General features: G+C 36.9%; 2 protein-coding genes across 7 annotated transcripts in view; both read left to right on the top strand.

Moving 5' to 3' along the window:
- Window positions 1–12,362, top strand: part of Taf5 (TATA-box binding protein associated factor 5) — a 570,605-nt gene that overhangs the window by 366,292 nt on the left and 191,951 nt on the right. The gene's annotated exons all lie outside the window — the stretch shown is intronic.
- LOC137634494 (peregrin-like) overlaps window positions 1–12,362 on the top strand; it is a 160,914-nt gene that overhangs the window by 36,827 nt on the left and 111,725 nt on the right. For all 6 annotated transcript variants that reach the window (XM_068366918.1, XM_068366915.1, XM_068366920.1 and 3 more), the window contains exons 3-9: window positions 3,551–3,711; window positions 3,991–4,152; window positions 4,316–4,470; window positions 4,930–5,107; window positions 6,354–6,485; window positions 6,750–6,938; window positions 9,856–9,982. In XM_068366918.1, the coding sequence (XP_068223019.1) occupies window positions 3,551–3,711; window positions 3,991–4,152; window positions 4,316–4,470; window positions 4,930–5,107; window positions 6,354–6,485; window positions 6,750–6,938; window positions 9,856–9,982 (1,104 nt within the window). The remainder of the gene's footprint in view (window positions 1–3,550; window positions 3,712–3,990; window positions 4,153–4,315; window positions 4,471–4,929; window positions 5,108–6,353; window positions 6,486–6,749; window positions 6,939–9,855; window positions 9,983–12,362) is intronic.

Below are 12,362 nucleotides of genomic sequence, written 5' to 3' on the forward strand. Positions count from 1 at the left end.
AACCCAATATGCTAAAACAACCAATGTTGGAGCTTATTCATCCAAACCCATCCCTGCTACATCTAACTATTATTATTATTATTATTATTATTATTATTATTATTACTACTACTACTACTACTACTACTACTACTACTACTACTACTACTACTACTACTACTACTTGCGAAGTTACAACCCTAGTTGGAAAAGCAGGGTGCTATAAGCCCAGGGGCCCCAACAGGGAAAATAGCCCAGTGAGGAAAGGAAACAAGGCAAAATTAAATATTTTAAGAACAGTAACAACATTAAAATAGATATTTCCTATATAAAAACAAAAACTTTAACAAAACAAGAGGAGGAGAAATTAGATAGAATAGTGTGCCCAAGTGTACCCTCAAGCAAGAGAACTTTGACCTAAGACAGGGGAAGACCATGGTACAGAGACTATGGCACTACCCAAGAATAGAAAACAATGGTTTGATCTTGGAGTGTCCTCCTAGAAGAGCTACTTACCATAGCTAAAGAGTCTCTTCTGCCATTACCAAGAGGAAATTAGCCACTGAACAATTATAGTGCAGTAGTTACCGCCTTGGGTAAAGTAGAATTGTTTGGTAATCTCAGTGTTGTCAGGTGTATGACAGAGGGGAATCTTTAAAGAATATTCCAGACTATTCGGTGTATGTGTAGGCAAAGGGAAAGTGTACCGTAACCCGAGAGAAGGATCCAATGTAGTACTGTCTGGCCAGTCAAAGGACCACATAACACACTAGCGGTAGTATATCAATGGGTATCCATCCTATCCTCAAAAGCAAAGGGTAATACCAGCTCTCCAGATCGTGTATTATAGGCTCCAAAAGACAGTCTATCAACATTCTGTATCAAGGAAATAGAATGTTTTAATTGGTGCAAATCTGTAAAAGTATCATTGACTAGAACTAGTTTTGATAGCATTTTTAAAATGGTACGCTTTCTTATTTACGAAAAGAAACTTGATATTTTGACAAATAACGGATGTAGATTCATGCTTAATTTGACACTCAGGCATATGAGATTAGATCTATCTCATTCAGTTATAGCGGATGTATTTAGGGCCTTTAGTATCGAAAAGCCTCCTATAGTCCGATCTATCTTATGTAATTTGGATATGTTGGTACAGTATTAAAAAGGTTCAAAATTTGAACCCTTAAAAAATCTTTTGCTCGAACACCTCACAGCCATAACTTTTTCGTTTTGGCGTATGCCTTGGCGAAACATATAAGTGAACTGCAAGCATTATTTTCTAAGGTTTTAAGGCTGTTTGTTGAAGCCCAAAAAGAATTGGATCTGAATTCAATGAAAGCCGTGATAGGTCATGAAGTGTAGCTACATCTATTAATTTTTACAGGAATCTATTATTAGGTTTTAATGGCAGCTCAGTGGCATACCGAATCGGTTTTCTCTATATTGTACCTTATTTTAAAGAATCAGGATTTCCTTACCAAGAACATTGGGCTCTAGGTCCTATAGTGGTGGCTGGCGATGTAATCTAATAACATTGTGACTAATTCATTTATAATTTAACCTTTTTGTGTATTACAAAGTATAGTTTTAGTACTTTATTGTTGGTTTATGTAATTATAATTTTAGAGAAGTTCTCATTTATAAACCATCTGGAGTTTTGTATTCCTAAAGGTTTTTTTTTTTTTTTTTTTAAATAATCTGGAGCACTGTATTATAAATGTTATTTTGCTTAAGATTTGTTACCAGTTATTTAATCAGGTGAGTTTGGAATTCTATTTTATTTGGTTTCCAGCCGCCCATTGAGATACTACTGCAAGAGAGTTATGGCTTCCTTTGACTGGCCTGACAGTACTTAATTGGATCTTTCTCTCTGGTTATGGTTTTTTCCCTTTGCCTACACAGAGACTGAATAGTCTGGCCTATTCTTTACAGATTCTCCTCTGTCCTCATACACCTGACAACACTGAGATTACCAAACAATTCTTCTTCTCCCAAGGGGTTAACTACTAAACTGTAATTGTTCAGTGGCCACTTTCCTCTTGGTAAGGGTAGAAGAGGCTCTTTAGCTATGGTAAGCAGCTCTTCTAGGTGAAGGACACTCCAAAATCAAACCATTGTTCTCTAGTCTTGGGTCGTGCCATAGCCTCTGTACCATGGTGTTCCACTGTCTTGGGTTAGAGTTCTCTTGCTTGATGGTACACTCAGGCACACTGTTCTATCTAGTTTCTCTTCCTCTTGTTTTGTTAAAGCTTTTATCGTTTATATAGGAGATATTTATTTCAAGTTTTTGCTGTTCTTAAAATATTCTTTTTCCTTGTTTCCTTTCCTCACTGGGCTATTTTTCCCTGTTGGGTCCCTTATGCTTATAGCATCCTGCTTTTCCAACTAGGGTTGTAGCTTAGCATTTAATAATAATAATAATAAAGCCATGATATCCTATATCTTTCCTTCGGTGGCATCTTACCTCCATCAGTGTGAGAGTGTCAGCAAAATGAAAATCCGGGGAAGGTTCCTAGAATTAAATTGAATTTTAGTATTAGTTTTTTTTTATTTCTATACTGTACTCAGCTGATGCTAATACATGTCTGCACTTTTCCCCTCTGACTTGTGGTGTTAAGAGGATAGGGAATAGTTTTGACTTCGAGACTGAAAAGATAAAGAGACTGGTAGCTCACAGATTCACTTCTTGCCATTAACTGCTAAAGTGTTTTACTTTACTATTGGAAGGAAAGAAAATAGACTTTTCTTTTAATATTTCAGGATTTAATGTTGATAATTCTGAGCATCTAGAGAGAAGCAATATGAATAGCAGGCAAGTATAGAAATAGCAAATTTATTTTTAAAAATCCTGTTTTTCCAAATGTTATTGTAGCATATTTTAAGCTTAAATCATTACTGTCAAAATTTAATTGAAAAAAAGTATAGGTCAAATTGTAAAGTGAATGATGAAGCTGGTTCTTTAAAAGTTGAAGAATCTGGGAATTTGACAATGTTGGTAGTTATGTTAATGATATACCTTACCTCTGATAAATGACACGTCTTAAAGAATGGGGATTCTGGAGGTTGAAAAATTTTGAACAATAAACCCATTGTTTGATGGTGGTATTCTTCATTTAGAAAATTGAGTTCAGTATATTTTTTCATACCTTTATTTTGGTCACACTTATTACGGATAGGACAAACAAAGTAACCCACTTAAATCAATACCAAAGGGCTGAGAATGCAAGTTTTACACTTTCCAATCTTTTAACTAAAGATGAATGGTGAACCCAATCCTAATTTGAGTAAACATTGAGATACTTTGTACTTGTGAAGGTTAATAGAGAATTTTGTCTACTGTATGAGGATTTTCTGTCATCAAAAGTAATTTTTAGGACTTTGGTTAACTGATTTGGATTTTCACTGGTTGCTGGTCCATGAATTATTGCCATGAAGAACTACTTGACAGATCTACAGTGATCAAGAATCATATGTCAGAGTTAATGCATTCTTATGGGAGTCGTCATAAAATGATTAACGTAGCTAAGTTTTTGTGTATGAGTGGTAATTAAGGTTAATTTTCTTATAGCACGCAAGAAAAATATGAAGAGACCTCCTTCCCCTTTAGCTAATCAGGATCCAGAGCCTCCATCCATACCTTACTCTCACGATATGAAAACTGTTGAGTTTGAGGTTGATGGAAAGCTGACGTGCCTGTCGGTGTATGACCCCATCGAGATTCTGTCAAAGGTGGGTTTCTCTCTATTTGTTTAAGTGTATATTTTGTACACATACAAATGTTACACCTTTGCTATATCACAACTAATGCTATTATGATGAAGAACATGTGTTAGTGTAATCACTTTTACAACGTTCTGTTTGTAGTTTGAACTATCTAACTTAATGAATCCCTCTTTATGGTTCTGGATGGTTTTGGTGTTATTTAAATTCTATAGCTAACATGTAGATTTTATGTCCTGTAGATATTTTTTCTTTGACCAACGATAGTTGATACTGTTTTATATACAGGAAGAATATGAAGCATCAATGCCACCTACCTTAGAAGAACCCCCACCACAAGAGCAAGCACGGACACCTACTTTGAAGCCAGTACAGTCTAAAACACCTGTTGGTCAAAATAGCAATAATGGTAGCACAAATTCTAATACTTCAGCGCAGAAACCACCAAAGGTAAATTGTGTAGTTATACCTTCCATATCACCAAAGTAGAAATTGAGCACCTTAGCTCAAGCATGATTATATAATTTTGTAGTAAGTCAAACTGGTATGATTGTTATACTTTTAGTGTTAGTATTAATTCTTAGATTAACAAAGGTCCGGTGAATCATTCTAGGCTCGGACTGCTGATAAAGACAGAGGAGTAGATGTACAGCGATATACTATTGAAGATAAGAAAACAAATAAGCTTCCAGAAGCCTCTTTTCGAGTTATTGAAGATTATTATAAGAACCTACCAGATGCACCTCCTATGCCTTCAACCTATCACAGGTAATGAAATTTGTATTTTAAGTTTGTATCCCTTTGGCTATTAGTGGTTGAGGTTTTATTTTCTTCCATTCTTTCATAGTTGAGCATATTTATTAGTGTACAGTATACTGTACTTCCTTAGTTGAGCATATTTATCAGTGTATGCTTCAATAAAATCTTGACATGCATTTAATTTTTCACAGTCCTCTTTGTCCAATTCTGTTTTTAGAAATAACTTTATTTTTCTTTTGTAAAACTTTATAAATATTTTTATTTATAGGAAAATTAAATGGATCAGTAGATAATCTTTATAATTAAGGTCTTTAAGAAAGTTTTGCTGTATGTAAAGATAGATTTCAGGCTCCTTTATCATTGAGGGGTAGTTATAACTTTAGTGCAGATTACCGACTGGTATAGTATTATGCAATTACTATAAATTCAAAACTATTATGCCATTCATTTTTATTTTTATTTTCTTAGATTTATTGAAAAAAGCTTAGAGGAATTAGATGAAGAAGTGGAGTATGACATGGACGAAGAAGATCGCGCCTGGTTACAACTCATTAATGAACAGCGAGCAGTTGATGTGTTGCCTCCTGTTGAAATGGAGTCTTTTGAATTGCTGATGGACCGACTAGAAAAGGAATCCTTTTTTCAGGTGAATGTAATTATTAATAAACATGAACATGAGAAAATGTAGACTTCTATTATTTTTATTACTAATATAAAACATTCAGAATACAATCAGTAGTACAATTAAGCTCTCTAGTCTAAAAGGGGCCAGGTGTTCTTTTACCGTGTTACATGACTAGTTAGCCAATTTTTCTCTTCCCATTAATGATAGGCAGGGGTTGTATATTTAGAAGGTTATGTATCAAGTAGAGTTGAACAGGATGAATATTCAATTAATTTTTAACCATGTGTATTCAGTACAGTTTGAAAGTAGGTTGTCATATTTTATGAAGTTTGTATATTTCTAAGAAGTTCGATAGGAGTGGTGTCTCCCTGTTTGGGTTAGTTTCCTTAGTGTGCCTCACACAATGCACTGTGGGGATTGGTAGTGAAGGGCCTTTTCAGTGTTTCTATGGCCTTTAGCTGCACTTCCTTTGTATCCTTCTACTTAACCCCTGTTCTTACTTCCATTGTTTCATCTTGGTGGCTAACCTCTTCTAACTTTTACAACATGGTGCAACTTGGGTTTTACCCTAGATGCACTTAAGTGCTGAATTGCCTAGTGCCAGGAAATATATCCCAAATTGTTGTCAATTTGTAGTTGGTTAATGGTCTGAGGAAGCCTGTTAAGGTTTCAAACTTATCTTGGGAAATAGTCAGAATTAGTATGGATTAAAAATGTTTGTTCACACTGTTGGGTAGATTTTTTCAATGAAGCCATAGTCTATGATGGAAATATTTACCCATATGTTAAGTAAACGCTGAATCCCCTACTGCTACCGCGGAGGCAGGAGCAGTAGGGAATTCACCGTTAGGCTGGGAGGAACGTAGAGAGGAGAGGTCCCCTTTTCTGTTTCATTTGTTTGATGTCGGCTACCCCCCAAAATTGGGGGAAGTGCCTTGGTATATGTATGTATGTGATGTTAAGTAAATCTCTCAGATGATATTTAAGATTGGTTGATTAATAAATTTCCTGGGGCATGGGCATAGGTATGTTAGCTTGGAGTGGTTTCTTGTTTCTAAAAGACTTGTTGTCTTTTTAGGAGGAAGATTTTTTTCTATTTCTTATAAGTTTAATTTTTTTTTAATCATGCAGTAGAATACCCTCAGTTTCTCTGGTAGCCGTTGAATACCATTTTGGTCGCTCAATCCCAATTCCTTTATAAGATAAGGCTGTTTTACTTGCAGTATTATCCAATCTAAATGCTATTGTTTACACTTTTGCATTGCAGGCGCAGTCCTGTGGTAGAGACTCTGGAGTTCCGATTGATGAAGATGCTGTTTGCTGCATATGTATGGATGGAGAATGCCAAAACAGCAATGTTATACTTTTCTGTGATATGTGCAACTTGGCAGTTCACCAGGTTTGTAGCTTAAATTATCATTGAAGTTCAATGCTTTGTTAGTTGTAAATGAACTGTATTTGAAATTCATATGTCCTGTCCTTTTAGTTAGTGAAATTGATAAGATTTTATCAGTCTCATGTATAAAATAATGTAGCATAAAGTTATGTACAGTAAAGCTTGATACAATATTCTTAATTTGGTCTACTCTTAACTTATTGGAGAAAGTCTTAGAACCTGTAGTTATTTCATAACTGATTTTCATTTATATATTTTCTTTGAAAGGAATGCTATGGTGTTCCATATATTCCTGAGGGACAGTGGCTGTGTCGACGTTGCTTACAGTCTCCATCCAGAGCTGTAGATTGTGCCTTATGCCCTAACAAAGGTGGTGCATTTAAGCAGACAGATGATGCACGATGGGCGCATGTTGTGTGTGCTATGTGGATACCGGAAGTTTGTTTTGCCAATACCGTAAGTTTCAGCTTCTGTGTTTTTAATTATGATTTCTCTCTTGAATATGGAATATCAATGATGTAATAACACATGGAAGGAAATTGTCCTACTTAAATGTTATTACCTTATTTGATGAAAGGTAAGGGAATTTTAATTAAAAATGTAATGCATAAAGTGTCGGCGATGAAAACTAAATTTCCCAAAAGCATAAAATTAGCCCCCAAAATATAGAGAAGACAATATATTGTGCTAGCCACATCTTACTCGTGTGCGCATTTGGTATTTGTAGCGTTTGTGTGCTGTGATTGTAGAGTTGGGTGATAGTAGAAGGGAAGGCCAAAGTTCAGATGGAAAGATAACATAGCATGTGACCTGCAAGGTAAAAAGGCTGAGAGACCAAACACAGAAGGTGGAGAGGGTTGACAGGAAGCAGCAACTGAAGACAAAGAAGAGAAAATTTTTAAAAGATGGTTTATAATACAGGGAAGGTTTCAACTTACCTACTTTTTCAAGGAATATTTAAACTACTTTTTTTCCTGGAAATATTTCAATGCATTCCCTTTTCCAGTGGAATTTTGCAGTTGAACCTTCATCCATTTTTTGAAGAGATTGATAGGGAACTGCAATGGACATGAGTAGTGGTATGAAAATGAAACTATATCTAATATAAATATATTTTGTAGATTTGCGAATAAAGCCCTCAGAAGAATATTGGGAGTTAAATGACTGGACAGGATTAGAAATGAAACTATGAGAGATTACTCAAAGGCCATATGTGTATGAGATCATGGTGAGGGGTAGATGGAGATGGTATGGGCATGCTCTTCACACTCCCTAAGAGAGATTAGTTCACCAAACTTTCAACTGAGCTCCACAGGGCACGAGAAGAGTTGGAAGACTAGGCCTGCATAGCTGAGAACTATGAAGTGTAAAGTAGATGATGAATGAAAAAGTATTGATTTAAAAACTCTAGATAGAGACGACTGGCGAAATCTAACTGAGGACCTCCGCGTCAATAGGTGTAGGATGAGATAATGATGATGAATATATAATTTCATTAATTTAGTTTACCTCTGTGGGAAAGTCTGTTTTTGCATTCACAGAATTGCAGGCATACTGTAGTTTTCTTCCTTTGTCGTTAGAGGGACAGAATCATCTTGAATTACTGTATTGTATTCATGGAAGCGGTGAATATAAGATATGGGTTTGTATGTAAAAGTTTTTGCAAAATAATATTTAGTTCTAATTTGTTGCTAGGATATCCCTCTCCAAGACCCTACATCCTGACACTTTCTGGTAACAGAGGCATCACTGTAAGGGGTAAAAATTAATAGCAATGAGGGTAGGAGTTTGCTACGGGGCATTGAGAGAATAAAAGTGTTACATGAATATTCAGCATGAACCGATAACTTCTAACCAAAGACGAGCAAGTATAGCCCAATAAATCTGCTAGTTGTTTTACAAATTATACCAATTGTTTTTCTTTGATATAGCTGTTTCCTATTGGTTAAGATGAGCTTAAATCAGACTTTTCCTAATATGCAGTCTCTCTTGGATGTTTTCCTTTTTTTTCAAAAGGGTAACATGCATATTTTATATTTGTGTATATTGAAGAGAAAATTGTCTGTGCCAAAACATGCAAGCATATGAGTATTGTATTACAAAAGCAAGAGGTATTGAGATATATTAGCATATATTCTCTCTATTCAGGCTGGTTTATTGAAAGACATTGAAAACACTTTTGACATCCATCAAGGATCATCAGTACCTTTCGTTGTAACCATCTCAGTAATGGAAAAAGTTAACATGGAGCGCAGAATTGGAAGAAGTATGTAAATAGATGAGAAAAGCTTAGGGTTATTGTAAGCAAAACTGAGATGTGGCCAGTGGTAAGACAAAGAAGAAATATAATTAAGACAGGGCATTTGTGAAGTCAATGGCCATACGGGAATTCTGGTAGAAATTTCATGGCAGTGCAGGGGAATTTTATGTAAAGATAGGGATGATACTAGTACACCATCAGCTTTTTGAAATAAAAGTCAGGTACATGCTTTAATTTGTCCTTTTACTTTGATCATCCTAACTAATGATTCAGCCTCTTCAACTACATTATACCAATTTTTCTTTTATCAGTTAGAAGTAAATTCCTGAGGCAAATCCTATGAGTTCCCAAACTTGACTCAATGATTGTGATTGATAACATTTTAGTGGATTAAAGTAATCCCATTTTTTAAATTATTTTTTTACCAGCCTCTGAACATCTTTTTGCAACTTTTTCATGTATAATATTTTATAAAATTCCCTATACACTACAGCTGTTCTGAAGTCACATCTATGAAAATATCAATTTTTTGAAGTTCCTATATGTGCTTTGTAGAATAATATGCGTGATAAGTTTTTGCTTTGATTGGAATTTTTGCCTAGAAATTCACTTGGCCTTTGGAGAGTCACTCCACAGGTCAGTGTGTCTAGGGTATATATTTATTAACTCCTCTGAGGCTTGTCCTTGCTCATAACTGTGCTTCTCATCCGTATCCTCTCTATTTGCTCGTATGCATTGCAAGTATCGGAAATCTTTTATTCTGATTATACATTGCAGTCGTGAGGAATTTGTCTCGTCTGTCACAATTTATCACAGTCATGGGTTTATTTCTAATCCACTTATATAGTTTATTGAGCCCTAAACAGTTTTCTGTATTTAATTTTAATCCTCTGTTGTTCACTCCACTTACCCATCTTTTGAACATGACCACAACCTTTTTATTTGATTCTGCTGTTAACATGTACAGCAATTATTTTTTTTGTCTGCCAGTTGATTCAATTTGATTAGCACTGTGTAAGTGTATAATGATGTTTAGAATGTATTTATTGTATTTTCATTGTTGGAATATAATTGTAAACATGAAGGTTTTAGAACAGCATTTCCTCTTTTCAGGTATTTCTGGAACCAATTGACAGTATTGGTAATATTCCCCCTGCAAGATGGAAACTCACATGCTACATTTGTAAGCAAAGAGGTGTTGGTGCATGCATCCAATGCAACAAAGTTAATTGTTATACAGGTAAGAAACAAAAACTCCTTATTTTCCATAAAACTTATAATGGTCTGTTGTATTGGTATGCTAAAACACTTAAAGCAAACTAATTTCTATTTTGCAAAATTCTCATGACTGATCAAGTCTAGCAAGACAGGGTATGAGATTTATTTGATTACAATAACTAAACTTAAATTTTAATTTTAGTATCAGGGGTTTACTAATTTACTATGACCAGAAAGAAAGAAAAGTTGCCTAATTTGTAACTCTATGATGGGTTACTTGGCAACTTCAATGCTGGACAGTGTTAAGTGCTGCTGCGAAGCAAGCTAAACTATTTTCTTGGTTGCATCAAGAAGCTGACTTCCCCTTGCCACTACAGTCATGACTCGCTCCACACTGGATTACCATTGCAGTGCTTTCTGTGCTTTGTCTAACCATGTCTAGTGTTGCTAGTGTTATGCAGACTTACCCCAGCCTTGATGGTCGCTCTTGTGGCACCTTCACGACTCAGGTTGAGATAGATCCGTATCCCCTTTGCACTAACTGCCGTGGTAAACGGTGTAACATAGAATCCTCATGTGAGTATTGTAGCGAGTGGCCATCCTCCCAATGCGAGAAATATTGTTCCTGTCATAAGAAACGAGCTAAGAGGGATTGTTCCCCTTCCTTTTCTTTCATAGACAGCAAGAAGCATGAGCTTGTTGCTGTAACGCATTATATTCCCCTACCCCATTCCTCCTTTTCTGGAGCCCTTAGGGACTCTGATAACTGAGGATGACAGCTTAGATTTGATTATTTTGCATATTGATGATAAATTTAATGTATTATTGCTCCAGGGCCTAATGGCCCCTACACTTCCTGTGCATGATCCAGTCCCAGTGTTATTAGGTCCTGATTACAGTGATTTGCATAGATCTTGCTCCTCCCAATAGTGGTGAGCCCTTTATGGCAGAGTTCCTGCAGAATGATTTTTTGTGTCTGAAGGTATCCTCTTTGAACACGTCGAAAGTCTCTCTTGTTCTCACCCAAGAACACCACTGCCATATCCCCATGTACTGAGGCGGCCCTGTATGAAGATCCTTACCTGTCACCCACTTGTGCATACGAGTCTGGCATGCATTGTACACCCAGGGGTCCTCGGCATCGGTTTCCTTGTAAGAAATATACCAGCTTGTCTCAGAATTCCCTTATCACTTACTTTGACGCTCTTTGGACTTCCTTAGGAGTGTCCACGACACAGACTTATTGGTTTGGCTGGTATGTCAGACCACAATCTCGTCATCCCCTTCCAAGTGGACGTTGCGGAAGGCTAAAGTCTTTACTGTTTTCATTATCTTGCCTTAGCTGTGCTTTTCAACAGCACTTATCACTGTACTTTGGTGTACACAGGCTGACATGTCTGTATGCACCGCCATCCCTGCATGTGCTGATGTATTGTAACACACGTCGCCATTCCTGCGCATGAAAGTATTCCTCTGCACAATGACTATGAAATCATTTCACAACCGAAGGATGTACGATCTGGTGAAAAATACCGCAGGCACGCCCCTCATAGGAAACTTTCTATGTGGCCTTCCTTGGAGAGGTCCTTTTCATAGATCTAGTTCTGAGAAAGAGTATCCTATTGCTCCCTCTCATGCTTATAGAGGTAGAGAGTTATACTATAGGAGTGACTGGTTCCTCCTTTCATCAGAGAGATCACCCCTCCGGATGAAGGAGTTATGTCCGTATGGGCCCCCCACTAGGGAGGGAAAGTTCCCCAGCTCACCAACAGTGGGAGGATGCCTACAGGGCCCTTAGGACAGGTGACAATTCCTCGGGGCCGATCCCTGGGTTGTAGAGGGTCTCCGTCCAGGATATCAAGTACCATTCATAGACTGTCGGTCCCCGCTTACTTTTACTCTGACAGTCCAACCATTTTATTTTAAAGGCTCTACAAGACGAAGTGTCCAAAATATTGCCCAAAAGGGCCATATAAGAGGTTGTAGACAACTCCAGGCTTCTTTGGTAACCTCTTTTTCCTAGAGAAGCTGATGGGGTTGGAGACCTGTCGTAGACTTTTCCTGCCTAAACCTGTTTGTTTTGAAACTCCAGCCACAGCTCTTTAGGCCATCAATAAGAACAACTTCTTGTAGACATGAAAGATGCATACTTTCAGGTTACCATCCATCCCTGATGGTGAAAGTACCTGAGGTTCCCTTTCAGAGACAAGGTCTACCACTACATGTGCTGTTGTTCGGTCTCTCCTCAGCACCTCAGGTCTTCACCAAGTTCTTTGCCCTTGTCTCTGCCTGGGCTTCATGCCATGGGCATCAGCCTCCTATGGTATCTAGATGACTGGCTTCTTCTAGCAGACATATGAGCTGTGCTCATACATCATAGGGATCTCCTCCTTAGCTTCTGT

The sequence above is a fragment of the Palaemon carinicauda genome, chromosome 44 (genome assembly GCF_036898095.1).
Source record: "Palaemon carinicauda isolate YSFRI2023 chromosome 44, ASM3689809v2, whole genome shotgun sequence".
NCBI lineage: Eukaryota > Metazoa > Arthropoda > Malacostraca > Decapoda > Palaemonidae > Palaemon > Palaemon carinicauda.